This window comes from Tursiops truncatus, chromosome 20, assembly GCF_011762595.2.
Source record: "Tursiops truncatus isolate mTurTru1 chromosome 20, mTurTru1.mat.Y, whole genome shotgun sequence".
NCBI classification, from domain to species: domain Eukaryota; kingdom Metazoa; phylum Chordata; class Mammalia; order Artiodactyla; family Delphinidae; genus Tursiops; species Tursiops truncatus.
The window spans coordinates 15,610,901-15,624,293 of NC_047053.1; the positions used below are offsets into that span (position 1 = coordinate 15,610,901).

The window sequence follows — 13,393 nt, forward strand, 5'->3', positions numbered from 1 at the left end:
ACGAGGCCTGGTCCATTAGAAGTACTCACTCAATGTGAGCAGTGCTTGTTTCTGTGGGGGCTGAGGCCGGGTCTCAGTGGAAGACTAGAGATGACAGCTTAGTTCGCCCTGCCCCTCAGGCCCTCAAATGGGAAATCTAGAAGGGCTGGTTGGCTTGGCACTGATGAGCTCCGTCTCCTTCTTTGCTCTCCTTCCCCTTCTCTCTCTAGGGGACACTACACAGAAAATGAGAACTGCTCACTATCCTACCCCAGCCGAATTGGACGCGTATGCTAAGAAGGTCGCAAACAACCCACTGACTATAAAAATCTTCCCCAACAGTGTGAAGGTTCCCCAGCGGAAACACGTTCGTCGTACTGTGAACGGCCTCGACACATCAGCCCAGCGCTACAGCCCCTACCCGACTCAGGCTGCCACCAAGGCAGGCCTGCTTGCCATTGTCAAAGTGCCAGCCAAAAGCATACTCAAGGACTTTGACGGCACCCGAGCCCGGTTGCTCCCTGAGGCCATCATGAACCCCCCAGTGGCGCCCTATGCTACTGTGGCACCCAGCACTTTAGCCCACCCCCAGGCCCAGGCTCTGGCCCGCCAGCAGGCCCTGCAGCACGCACAGACCCTGGCCCATGCCCCTCCCCAGACGCTGCAGCACCCTCAGGGTATCCCGCCACCCCCGGCGCTGTCCCACCCTCAGAGCCTCCAGCAGCCTCAGGGCCTGGGCCACCCTCAGCCCATGGCCCCAACCCAGGGCTTGGTCCACCCTCAGGCCCTGTCTCACCAGGGTCTCCAGCACCTCCCCACTCCCTTGCTGCACGGAGGCCGGAAGATGCCAGACTCAGACGCCCCCCCGAATGTGACCGTGTCTACCTCAACTATCCCCCTTTCCATGGCGGCCACCCTGCAGCACAGCCAGCCCCCGGACCTGAGCAGCATCGTGCACCAGATCAGCCAGTTTTGCCAGACGAGGGCAGGCATCAGCACTACCTCAGTGTGTGAGGGCCAGATCGCCAACCCCAGCCCCATTAGCCGCAGTCTGCTCATCAATGCAAGCACTCGGGTGTCGACCCACGGCGTCCCCACACCAATGCCTTCATGTGTGGTCAATCCCATGGAGCACACCCATGCGGCCGCAGCCGCATTGCCCGCTGCGGGCCCTGTCAACCTGCCCACGGGCATCTCTCGAGCCCCCACTGGCTACCCTAGCGACCTCAAGCCAGTCGCCTGGAACCAGCACCAGCTGGCCCACCTACAGCAGATGTGCAGTGAGGCCGGCGGCACGCCGGCCCCTGGCCTGACAGGCAAGCATGCGGCAGGACGCGAGTTGGCGGGGCCTGGCTTCGTGGGCAAGGCCCCTGCCTACCCGCAGGAACTGTGCATGGCGCAGGCTTTCCATCTGAAGCCACCCCTGGAGAAGCCAACCCCGTCCCCACCAGTCAACGGCCTGGCAGCCCCACTGGCCTACCCTAATGGTCACTACTTCCAGCCCCTGTGGAACAACATTCTGCCCACTCCCAATAGCGACAGCTCGGGGTCTCAGGACCTCGCCGTGCCGTTCCACAGTGGGCAGCCTGCGGGCGCACCCCTCGACTGCGCGGCGGCTGGGGCCCACTACCGGGCAGGGACCGGGGGCGGGCCGGTGGCAAGCCAGAACAGCCTGGTGCAGACAGTGGATTACCTAAGCGGGGATTTCCCGCAGGCCTGCTTCCGAGACCAGAGCCTGGCCGTGCTGAGCAAGGCCCACCGAGCCCCTGGCAGCCGAGCCCCTGATCCCACAGATAGTCGAAATCTTCATATTCAGCACCCTGGGTATAGATAGGTAGCCCTGGTGCCCTCCACAAGCTACACATCATACGTCACCCGTCACCCTCCTAGGTTTAGTCTTTCTTTTGAGTAATTGGATAGTTTCAAAGTTTCACTGCTCCAACGTGATCATTCTTAGATGTCTAAGAAAGGGAGTTTAGTGGGATCTAATTGAGGACGGGGGGGGGGGTCCTCTTTGCGCTCATCTTCCCCTCTACCAGCCTCAGCAACTTTTGGGTTTATGTTGGGACCTCATCCCAACTTCAGGCTTTTCTCTCCAATGCCTGCCTGTCAGTGCAGTTCTTCCCCCCACCCCCACCTCGGCCATTTCCCACCAGCCCCCTTTTGTCTGTTCCTGCACCTCTCACTGTTTCTCTTTCGACTGAGGTGTGGGCTAAGGGAACGGCTCCCTAGGTCAGGTAGCTGTCAGTGCCCAGCCACCTAAGCTAGGTCTCTCCCTGTCTGTCTCTCTGGGACTAAGAAGCCAGACCTCCCAAGTGCTCTGAAAGCCAATTCCTTGTTTACCCAAAGACCTCAAATCAAAACTGACCCTGTCTGCATCTCCTCCCAGCCCTTCTCCTTTCCTCAAGGCTTTGTTTTACATCTGCATTGATCCCAGAGCCACTGCACTTGTCCTTGCCACACTCCTCAAGGGCATCCTGCAGCACGTGGCCATAGCCTTGAGACCAAGGGGAAAAAAAAGCTGTGTTTGGATTGGTACCTTGGTTCCTGACTCCCTTTCCCTGCCTAGAGAAATGCCGAGACCATCCAGCATACCCAAGATCTTTCTCGCTGCTGTCTCTCTCCTAAGTCATCTGCTGCCCTCATCCCCCACTCCCCCCTCAAAAAAAAAAACGCAAAACAAAACAAAAAAGTCTGTCTTGAGGGATTAGGTAGTAGGTATGGGATGATCACATTGGAGTTTGGAATTAAAAACACTGAAAAAAAAAAGTGCATTTGGTTCTCTCTACACTGGCTAAGAATATTGCTCTACGCTGTAAGTTTTAAACGTCCTGTTTCTGTATGAATGTAGTGTGGGTTTGAGTAGCAATGTGTGTGAGCGGCCCCACAGGTGCATTCACTGTCTAGTCACCTTTCACAGCCCCTCAGTTTAACGAAGAAAACACAAAGCCTTAAGCTCTTTGAATTCTCCTTTACCAAATGAGCATGGTTCTAACAGCTGGAGATGGGCCTCTCTTGGAAACAGCCCCTTCTGCCCCTCGCCCTTTCTTCACCCACTCCATGCTCCAAGTCTCATTCCCAGGTGACAGTTAGTTGGCTAGAAATTTAAAACTTTTCTGTAACTTCAGATTATGTTTTGTTGTAATGTTTTGCACCCTTCTGTTAAAGATGCATAGTTGGGCTTTTTTTTTTTTTAACCAAATAAGCCCTACCCTTTCCTCTTGTCTCTGGGGAACGTGAGCTTTCTTATTTAAGATTTGGGCTTTTGTTTACTATACGATCCACTGTTCTTTAGCCAGAAATTCTCTAGTGATCTGAAGCAGTGTGACTGAAGACCAGTTTTTAAATTATGTGTTGGCAAGTTGCCTTATATTTAAAAAGAGAAAAAAAAGGAAAAAAATGCCTGATTGTGTTATGCCAAATGATAGCAACATGAAGTCCTAACTCATTGTTCCCAGTGGTTTTCCTGCCGTCTGTGAACACTGGCACCTCCCTGTCCTGAGCCCCCAGGAGTACCTGCAGCTTCTGGTGCGATGCCTTCTCCCTGTGTGTTGGCCACCATCTCACCCAGGGGCCCCTCCCAGTTCTCGCTTCTCTGAGTTAAATTCTCTGAATGAACACCATTGTCTCCCTTTATCCCTTGCTTGATCTCCAAACCAGATATTTTTGCTGTAATTTGTTCCAATGCCTCCCCCCAAAAGGTGAGCTGCCCTTTTAGGAAATTGGACCAGACACCAATTTGGGGGCTTAAAATCAAACCTCAAACCCATCTCTTCCTGTGTAGGGGCGCAAGCCTCTGAAGCTCTCACTCCCACCCCTAGTCTGCATGGAAAATGTACTGTGACCCCCCTGCCCCCATCTACCCTCGCCTTTGGTGTGAGATGTTTCCTAGTTCACCCTGAGCCCCTCTTGCCAGCCAACCCCCAACCAGCAATAAGGGTCCAAGCCAGGGCCTCCTATCCACACCCCCTGCCTCCATTCCACACTGCCCCTAGAAGATACCTGGATCCTCACGCCGCCCACATACTGTAGCATTCATTCTCCATCTCCTTCATCTTCTCACCTGTGGTGGTTTATGGGCGTGATGGGGTTTTTAAGATTATTATAAACCAGTAAAAAGAAAAAAACTCACCTTTGATCTTGTCCTATTCGTTTAATGCTGTCAGTGTTTGAGATGATCTTTCTTAACGGTTTTTAACGTCTTAAGAGAATTTCTCATTTTTAAGGGGACCCCTATAGTATTTGTCCCCGTCAGAAGCCCTCCCACTCCATTATCCCAGACCAGGTGTGTTCAGTCAGCCCCTGGAGGGCACCTGGCTGACTGGCCCTCTCCCTAGGCAGGGCTGCAGGGGGCTTGGTGGGATTTGATGGTTAAGTATGGTTCGCTACCCCTCACTGGAGGTCCAGTTCAATGTAATGCCATTTTCACTCCAAGGACTATCCGTCACTGAAAAACGGGGACCTGGTTTGCTAATAAGCCAGCTTAAGACTAAACGACCCTTCCCCCCACCCCACAACCTTCTCCCACCTCGAACATTTTCGAATTTGAGGACCTCTGGCAGGTGGAAGTAATAGGTGGTGTGATCTGTAGCATGAGAAGTGGTCCTCTTGGTGGTTTGAATCTTAAGGGTTGAGTACTGATGGGAGAACTTTCTTCTGTCTGCAGGGGAAAAAAAAATCCAAAAGAGCTATTTACGTCCCCTCCTCCCTCTCCACTTTCTGCTGCGTTTGGGTCTGGGCTAAGATGTGATGGAGGGAAGGAAAGATCCCACAGGTTGTGGGACTCAGTGAGGGTGGAATCAGATGGTTAGGTGGCTCGAGTTGAAAGCACCCTCCTGAGCATGCCCTTTTCTGTGGGGTGCCCTTTTGTGAAGGTGCTTTGCCTCCTTTACTCCTCATCCCATCCCTGTGAAAGAAAACCTTCTTCTGCCTGTGTCAAATGAGACCTACAGTCAGCCTAGGGTCACAGGGCTAGACAGAGCAGATGGTTGAGTTGAGCCCAGCTCACGCTGTGAGGCAAAATCTGGCCTGAGTTCTACAAGCAATTATGACTGTCTGCAAAGGCAGTGAATGAGGGCTAGGCCTGGGCATGGGGTCAATCGCAATATCCACTGCAGGGAACTGAAGGCGGCACCAGCCGCCTTTGTGAACCTACCGCCTGGAATGGTGCAGTGGCACAGTGCTGCCAGCAGAGGGAGCCCAAGCTTGATCCGGGGGTTCTGGCTTCTCTGGGAAGGCTTCTGCAGAAGAGTGGTTCTACCTGTTGCTGCGTGAAGCCCGTGCTTAGGTGAAGGCATTTCCCCTGCTAGAGCCCATGGTCGGTCTTCTCTACCAGCTTCCAGGCTTCACAGTACCACGACAGTTTAGATGAAAGAGCCATCTTTACTTTCTCAGCAAGGCAGCCAGGGCTTCATCTCTCCCTAGATCAGTGAATTTGACCTTTTGAAGGCTAAGTTGGTTAGTTCCCTGGGCTGGCTGTCTCAGGCTCAGACCTTTCCTATCACCTTCTGATAAGGGCTCTTTTCACCTGAGTCTCTGGGAAAGTAGAAAAGGCAGGCTACAGCCCTTGAACCTTCTCTGTACTAAACAATACTTCCCATACACTGGGCCTCTTCTCAGGGCCAGGCAAGAGTAAGGCACTTTATGCTGATGAGTTAATCTTTACGAATCTAGCAGGATTACTTTAATTTTACCAGTAAGGATGCCCCATGTAGCTAAGTAACTTGCCAAAAAAGCAAGCACAGCAAGGATCCAAAATCAAATCTACTGCCAAAATTAAAGGAAGCTAATCTTCTAGTGACTGCTGGAGCTTAAAACAGAATCCAGTGACAGGGGGGGGAAAAAATCCAGGCGCTGCCCCAAACTAGCTGAAAGATCACTGAAGTCAATTCACTCCTCTGTTCCTATTTTACCAGTCAAATGTGGATAATCACAGGTACCCATTGAGGCCTGTATGAAAAGTAAGTATGGATGAGAAAATTTCAAGGCTCCTGTGCGCAGTTTAGGAGTCCCTGGGTGTGGGCTGGGCTTTGGAGTTAGACTAACATTCATAAAGCACTCAGAGACATCCCTCAGTATCCACAGGGAATTGGTTTAAGAATCGCCAGCGGATACAGAAATTCACCAAGTCCCTGATATAAAATAGTATAGGCTTTGCATGTAACCTATACACATTCTCTGGTATACTTTAATCTCTAGATTACGTACAATACCTGATACAATGTAATACTATGTAGATTTGCCCATGAGTGGCCAAAACCTTTTGCTTTTTGTAACTTTCTGGAACTATTCCCAAATATCTCCAATTCACTGTTGATTGAATTCGAGGATGTGGAACCCACAGATACAAAGGACCGACTATTTTTACTGGGAACATGCATGGTCTTCACCACAGCCCACTAAGATAGGTCCTTTTATTAAAAGCTATTTCACTTGACTGTTGTATTAAATAATGCATATAAAGTGCTTACCAGTGTCTGCCACATCAAAAGTACTCAATAAATGGTAGCTATTATCATTAGACCAAGAAAGACCTGCCTAGAGCACAGGCACTAGTCCTTTGTGGGGTATCGATCAGAGACTCTAAACCTTATAAAACGTCCAGAGCCTGCACCTCCCTGCTCTAACCACTAGAGGGCAGCAGCAGGCAGCTGTCCTCCACACAAAGCCTAGTGCAGTCCCTCTGTCTTCCACCAGAGGGCGATGCAGCAGGGCAGCTGGATCCTGGGGCCAGAGCTGTTGCAGTCCCTGACTGGTCCCTTGACTTCACAATTGGGCCCTGAGCAACCCAGATGAGTCAGGCTGGAACCAAGGTAATAAATACAAGTCAGGATTTATTAAAAATCAGGGCTCCCCTGCTGTGCCCTCCTGGCACTAAGTAAATAAATAACCAGAGGGGACACAGCTGGGGAGAGGAGACATCAGATCTCAAGACAGATTCTTTAACTACCCCTCAGTTTCCCAACTCCCCCTCCCCCCCTATGGCTCTTGGGACGTAGCACCAGCAGGCACCTCAGTCCCTGGAAGAGTGTGGCCGGCACCAAGGCATGTCTGCCCTGATCCTAGGCAAGAGGCCCCGGGATCGCTTGTTTCCAAGCCCTTGATGACCCTAAGACCTGCTCTTCCCAGAGGCCAGGGCTGAAGCACCAAAAGGAGGCACCTGAGGGTGGTAGGGAAGGAGGGAGGGGGAACAGGGTAACAAAACCTAGGCAGCGGAAGCAGCTGTGAGGGGGTCCGGCCCCCTCTCCAGGCTCAGCCTGCCTGATGGAGGTCATTTCCCACCCCCCTTTTTCCTATAGCTGGGTCTGCTCTCAGCTGAGGATCTTTCGGGGCAATTCAACAGAGGCACGGATGAAGACTGCATCATCCCGCACATAGTTTCGCTTGCGGATATCCTGGTGGGAGATGAACTTGGGGTAACCAAAGCCCAGAGAACTCTCATCCAGGGAGCCCCGCCAAGTGCCTGGTTTTTGGAAATTCTTCCAGTTTGGGTCAGGGTGAAAGGTCTCAGTGACATGCTGTGGCTTAGCCAGCCCAGGGTCGCTCTGATCCAGCAGGGAGAAGGTGACGCGGCGGGCAAAGGGCCACTCAAGGAGATTGTCAAAGGCACCTGGCAGCACGCGAATGTAGAGCGAGAGATGTGTACCCTCACCACTGCCATTGCCATTGAGGAATGCAGACACCTGCAGCTTGTAGCCATACTTATGCGTGTAGAAGGCGGGGCTGAAGCACTCGAGGTTGGGCTTGGCTTTGGCCTCCTGCAGCCTTCGCCCGTAACTGCCGATCTTCCAGATGAGCACGCCATCACTGCCCACGGAGAGCTCCTCCAGCTCTCTTCGCAGCTCCTGCAGCTCTTGCCGTTGCCGGCTCACCAGGGCACACATCATGGCCAGATGTGGCTTCACGCTCTCCTCCACGTGCCGTGCCATTGCCAGCTTAGGGCACTGTTGGCAAAGCCCCAGGCCATGGGGGAAGAGAGGAGAGTTAGTCGGGGCAAGTTCAGGGGAGAGGGGAGGAGCAGGTACAGGGCAGTGGGCACCCGGCTCTGAATGAGGGAGGTAGAGGGCTCTAGGAGGAGGCTGGAGCCGGCCAGCAGGGGGAGGGCTGAGGCTTCAGAGCAGCACAGCAGGGACCACTAAGGGCCTATGTCTGAGGTTTCAAGGACCAAGAAGAGAGCTGACAGGAAGGAAGAGAGGCATCTCACCCTGTGCTTGCAGCCGGAGTCTTTGAATGGGCACAGCACCAGGGCAGTGCTACAGCTGTCCTTGAGGTGGCCCGGCAGATCCTCCCGAGCCATGGTGCCCACGCCACACTGGTTGGGGCACGGCACAGGCAGCCTCGGGCACTGGTACTGGTGGCTCTAGGGCCGCAGAGGCAGAGAGAAGCAGTCAGTAGCCTGACTCCCTGCTACCTGCCCTGCGGCCCACAGCTCAGGAGGGCCTCACCTGGATGGTGTCAAAGACAAACTCCTTGGTGCAGTAAGTGCAAGGCTGGGTGCGCTTGGGGCACTCAGAGGTGGCATGCTGGGCCAGGAGCCGCCGCATCATGCGGGCACCGCATTTGTTCTCACAGTACACACTCTCTTGCGGGCACACACCTTCGTGGCTCTGTAGAAACGCCAGAGGGGCTGAGTTAAGGGATCCCTGGGCCACAGGTGCCCCACTCTCCCTCTACCCTCAGCCAGGCCCCACCCACCTCAAAGGCCTCCCCGCTGAAGTCACAGCCACAGAACTCGCACTTGAGTCGCCTCTTGGGGCAGTCGTGCTGCAGGTGTGCGGGCAGATCACGGCGGCTCAGCTTGGCGGGGCAGCGGTTGGGGCAGGGGACTACATTGAAGCTGCAGGTATTCAGGTGGCCCTGGTGGGAGGGGCCACAGTTAGTGCCTGCCCAGGGAGGGGCAGTCCCCCCACCCCGGCCCCTTCAGAGCCTCACCTGTAGGTGGCGAAGTGGCCCACTCCATCGGCAGCCCTCCTCACTGTGGATGCAGCGGATAGGCAGGCCCAGTACCTGTACCTCCAGCTCTGGGTCTGGGTAGATCTGGGGACAAGGAGGCGGGGAACTGGTCAGGGTCAGAGCCTGCTACAGTCCCCAGTTCCCACCTCCTCCACCCCAGATAGCTTAGCTCTCTACCTTAGAGCCAGAAACAGCCCCTCGGTGTAAATTCTCCTCTGTGCCCAGGGATAAAGAGTGCAGCAGGTGGTCTCTGCTCTAACCTAGATTCCAGGGTCCCCAACACGCTGGCCCAGGACGCTCCCTTCGGAGCAGCAGCCAATCAGCCTGCAGCCCCAGGCAGCCTCCACACCCTTTGCTTCCTTCCTCCTGGTACAGGGGTCCTGGCCCTCAGCCACAGGGCTGGCCAGCCACCCAAACGGGAGGGGACACTTCTGGCGGGCACAGAGCGGTTCTGTATACCCCCACAGGCTGGGCATTGTGCCTGCCCTCCAGGGCAGACTCGGGCCTCATCTGCGAACTGGCCTGGTGGGAGGGAACAGGCCACGTTCGTAGGGGTGCATGATTCTGCGGCACCGGGTTGACACTGGCCCCGAGCCCACTGGTTGCAGCAGCTCCAGCCTCCACCGAGGGCAAGAGCCTGTACCTGGCACGGTGGACTCACCTTGGCATAGTCCAGAGGAAGTTGATCCTCAGGGCACTTGAAGACTCCTTCACTGTGAAGGGGGAAGGGACAGGGTCAAGGCGCCATACTATGGGAAGAGAGATCCCTGGGCCCCATCCCCTCAACCAGGGTAGCCTCCTTCCGTCACCAGACCGGTTCCCAGGTTCCCAGGCAGCCCTACCGGAGAGGGCGAGTAGAGGCCTGAGGGTACCCACTTCTACAGGACCACCAAAGATCCCAGCTCCTGTCCCGGGGAGGGTGGATTTGGGCCCAGTGGAGGCAGAGGCAGCTGCTTCAGACAGCATTTGGCCAACAGGTGGCAGCTGGCACCCCTCCCCCAGGATGGCAGCTGGACGGCGGAAGGAACAGGCTGCCCAGCCACCCAGTGCCCCAGGTTACTTTTCACTGGCTGGGCTGAAAGCTGTTGGGGGAAGGTGAACACGGATGGGCTGAGGTTAAGCGCCAGGGCTGCCCAAGCCCCTGCGAGGGTGCCCAGCCACGAACTCAGGGCAAAGGTCAGCTTGGGGCCACCTTACCCCAACTCTCCCCTCCTCCTATGTGGGTGTGTCTTCTAAAGCAAAGAGAAGGAAAGGCTCGCTCCAAGGTACTGTGTTTACACTCCCACCCAGTTCTCACAACCTGCCTGAGAAGGGGCTCAGTGTCTCCACTTTGCAGATGAAAGAACTGAGGCTCACGGGTGAACTGGACTGTCTGTCTGATTCCACAGCTCAGATAGTTTCTACTACGCTGTACACAGAAGAGAGGCCAGTCCAAGAAAAAGTGTCCAGGCAAGCATGGCCAAGGCTCTGGTCACTGCACGGCAGGCATCTGAAGCCTGCTGCCCCTGTCCGCTGCCCTCCCTCTCCTCCACCAACCCCACACCAGGCTGTTAGCACTCAAGGAGCCTGTGGCATGCCTCCTTCTGCCAACATGGCCTCGCCGACCCTAGCCAGGACCAGTCACGCATGCCTGGAGTGGCCTAGGCAGGGCAAGGGCTCACCCAGCAGGACTGAAGACCCTCAGGCATGGCATTTCTGGCAAGTCTGAGTCAGGTAGGTGGGAGGCAGGCAAGGATGAAGGCGGAAGCAGAGGCTACACGGCAGCCCTGTCCACGATGGCGTTTGGCAGGACGTGGGCAGTCCATGCCCCAGGTGCTCAAAGGATTTCTAGCACCCACCTCCTCCCCCTGACCCCACGACTACTACTGGGCATGCTGCCAATGCCAATAATAATACATGCCCAGGCACTGAGGAGGTATGCCCGTGCCCACAGGGTAACCAGGCTTCCTGGACCAACCTGAGTAACAGCGCTGGCAGGAGGGAAAGAGGGGTGGGCCGTGGGGGAGGGGGTCTGCTTGGCTGCTTCAGGAATGTGCTGACTTAGTGGTTTTGGAGTCAGGGAGGGGACTGAGGCAAGTCCCCAGGCTTCAGGCAGAAGATTAGCCTGGGCAGCTTGGGGCCCAGCCAGGACAAAGGTTCGCCCAGTGCCATGGACACCCTAGCTGGTAGGGTGGGAGGCGCACGGCCTGTCCCACCATCCCTTCCCTCCCCGGCCTCAGCGTCAGAGTTCAGGCGCCAGCCGAGGTGGGGAGGCAAGGGCAGAGACTGCTCCAGGCCGTGCAGTGGAGGCCCAGGCCCAGGGGAGAAGACAGGATGGGGGGAAGGGGCTGTGGGAGAGGAAGAGGGGATTTCCGGGAGGGGGAGGGGAGAAGCAGCAGAGAGGGACAGAAGAGGGAAACAAGCCTGACAGCCCCCTCCCCCGTTCCTTCCCCGAGGCAGTCAGGGTGGGTCAGCTGAGGAGGGGGGAGGCTCAGCTGGCCTCATCTGGAAACCAGAGGGCTGGGGAAGAGCACGGGAGAAGACAATGGGGCTGTGTGTAGGTAGGGGAGTGTGTGTACACTGAAGGGAGGAGGGAGGCGGGTGAGGGAAAAGGAGGAGGGGGCAGCACAGCAGCTTGTGCAGGAGCATATGTGAGGGCAGGACCGGCCCAGGCTGCGGGGAAGCGAAAACAAAGGGCCTGCTGAGATTTCCGCCGGGCAAGGGGCTGCGGAGAACGGAGGGACGGAATCCCAGAGGTGCTCTCCCAGCCTGCGCCCCACGAACCCTCAACAAACAGACTCCTGACACAGGGCACTGGCTGACCCAGCCTTCCCCGGTGCTCTTGGCCCACGACCTCCCCACGACACGGGGCTCCCTCTTCTTGCCTCCCCACACCCAGGACTGAGCAGGTCCCAGCGTGGACAGGAAGACTCAGATCACCGCAGGGCGCCCAGAACTCAACGAGTGCCCAAGAGCCCACGGAAGACCTGGGTCGGGAGAGCGCAGGGGGCGTTTAGTCACACCCAGGGTGCGACCCCCTCCCCCTCACGACTTCTAGACCACTCGCAGTACTCAGGACCCCCAGGGGCAGGGAGGGACACCCAAAGGGTTCCTGTTTCAGGGGAGATCGGGAGCGTCGTAGACCTTCCTCTATCGTGCGACCACAAGCAGGCCGGGCTTACACCCCAGTTAAGCCTTTAGGTAATTGTGCGACCGTGGGCAAGTCGCAGCCTTTCTTTGAATTTGAATCTCGTTTCCTCATCTGTGAAATGGGAGAACAATAGCTGCCGTTGTCGGAACGTCCGAAGAATCAGAAAAGCTAAGATGGGTGAAAGCTCGGAGGCTTAAGGTGCTGCGCGGGGCACAGGGTTTTGTCCTCCTCTTCCCAGGATTCAAAGTTCAAGGGTGAAGCCGTTCTGGCTCTCAGGTGAGGGGGAAGGGCCGGCCACGGATCAGGAAGGGCGTCCTTTCCCACCTCCACCCTGCGGGAAGGCACGGAATTCTTCCCACCTGGCGCGTGGCACGCGGGACCCTACGGATCAGTGCGTGGGGTCCTCCCTCGGGGCCTGACGTCACTCCCGCCCTGTGACGTCACGGTGGGCGCCCCTGAGGTCACGGGGCCGCGGCGCAGACAAAGGCCCGGCGTGCCTCCGGCCTGGGTCCTCCCCCGGTGGCGTCTCCCACCCCCACCGGCCGTCCCCTGCTCCCGCCGGGCCGCACCTGAGGAACTCCTGCAGGCAGGTGTCGCAGAAGCGGTGGCCGCAGGTAGAAACCTGCACGGGCTCGCGCATGGGCTTCCCGCACAGCGGGCACAGCAGCCGCCGCTTAGGCTTCTCCAAGAACTTGTAGTCAAAGCCGGGCATGGCGGGCGGGCACGGGCAAGCGGGGCCGGGTTCGCGGCGGCCCCACAGCCCGCGCCTCGCTCCAGCCGCGCTCCCGGCTGCGGGCGGCGCCGACTGGCAGCCGTGGCCTGCGCCCAGCCCTTGAGCTCGCCCGCCGGAAGAGGGGGCGGGGCCGTGCCCGCGCGGTCCTAGTGCCCGCCCCGCAGGGCTCCCCACCCACCCGGCGTTGCGGCAGCTTCGGGGTCGGCACTCAGTCAGGCTCTCCCCCTCCAGGAAGCAGGGTCTCCTCTTTATGCTTGGGAACAGAGATCGAGGCTCCGCTACTCCCCAGGGCCGGGGGTGGGGTGGGGGGAGCTCTGATGCTGGATGGGGCGGAGAGCCTCGGGGGACGGGCCGCGCCACAAAGATTCGCTTCTCCGGAGTCAACAGCTCGGCCTTGGGGGCCACGTGTCGCCCAGGGGCCCGGGGCTCCAGCTTCCAGGTGCTAGGCAGCTGAAGCCTGGCAACCAGATCCGGGGAGCCCAGCTGGGCGAGGAGGCCGGGCTGGGAACTGGGCCAGAGGAACCTCGGCCCGGGCCTCAGGCTGCGCCCACATTCCTCTCTCCACCGCGGCCCTGCAGCCCAGATGGAGCCCAGCCCAG

The 13,393-nt window shown here is 57.2% G+C and overlaps 2 protein-coding genes across 7 annotated transcripts in view; one reads left to right on the forward strand and one right to left on the reverse strand.

Moving 5' to 3' along the window:
- The window catches only part of FAM222B (family with sequence similarity 222 member B), a 69,850-nt gene extending 67,726 nt beyond the window's left edge, over positions 1 to 2,124 (forward strand). For 4 of the 6 annotated variants that reach the window (XM_004314911.4, XM_073797117.1, XM_073797115.1 and 1 more), the window contains exon 3: positions 210 to 2,124. In XM_004314911.4, coding sequence (XP_004314959.1) covers positions 210 to 1,813 — 1,604 coding nt within the window. In that variant the 3' untranslated portion in view covers positions 1,814 to 2,124. The remainder of the gene's footprint in view (positions 1 to 209) is intronic. The other 2 variants (XM_073797118.1, XM_019927014.3) reach the window with 1 other exon arrangement.
- A 3,389-nt stretch (positions 2,125 to 5,513) lies between these two features.
- Positions 5,514 to 12,886, reverse strand: TRAF4 (TNF receptor associated factor 4). The gene is made up of 7 exons (XM_019927015.3): positions 12,631 to 12,886; positions 9,593 to 9,644; positions 8,911 to 9,015; positions 8,674 to 8,835; positions 8,424 to 8,585; positions 8,183 to 8,338; positions 5,514 to 7,922 (listed from the first exon to the last, which is right to left on the reverse strand). The coding sequence occupies exons 1-7, from the start codon at positions 12,771 to 12,773 to the stop codon at positions 7,290 to 7,292; spliced, it is 1,413 nt and encodes a 470-aa protein (XP_019782574.1). The 5' UTR covers positions 12,774 to 12,886; the 3' UTR covers positions 5,514 to 7,289.
- Positions 12,887 to 13,393: the final 507 nt, after the last annotated feature.

Coding starts and splice junctions, on each gene's coding strand:
- TRAF4 (XM_019927015.3), bottom strand. CDS start 12,773: ATGCCCGGCTTTGACTACAAGTTCTTGGAGAAGCCTAAGCGGCGGCTG. Junction 8,836..8,910: donor GGCCACTTCGCCACCTACAG/GTGAGGCTCTGA, acceptor CCCTCCCACCAG/GGCCACCTGAATACCTGCAG. Junction 8,586..8,673: donor TCAGCGGGGAGGCCTTTGAG/GTGGGTGGGGCC, acceptor GCGTTTCTACAG/AGCCACGAAGGTGTGTGCCC.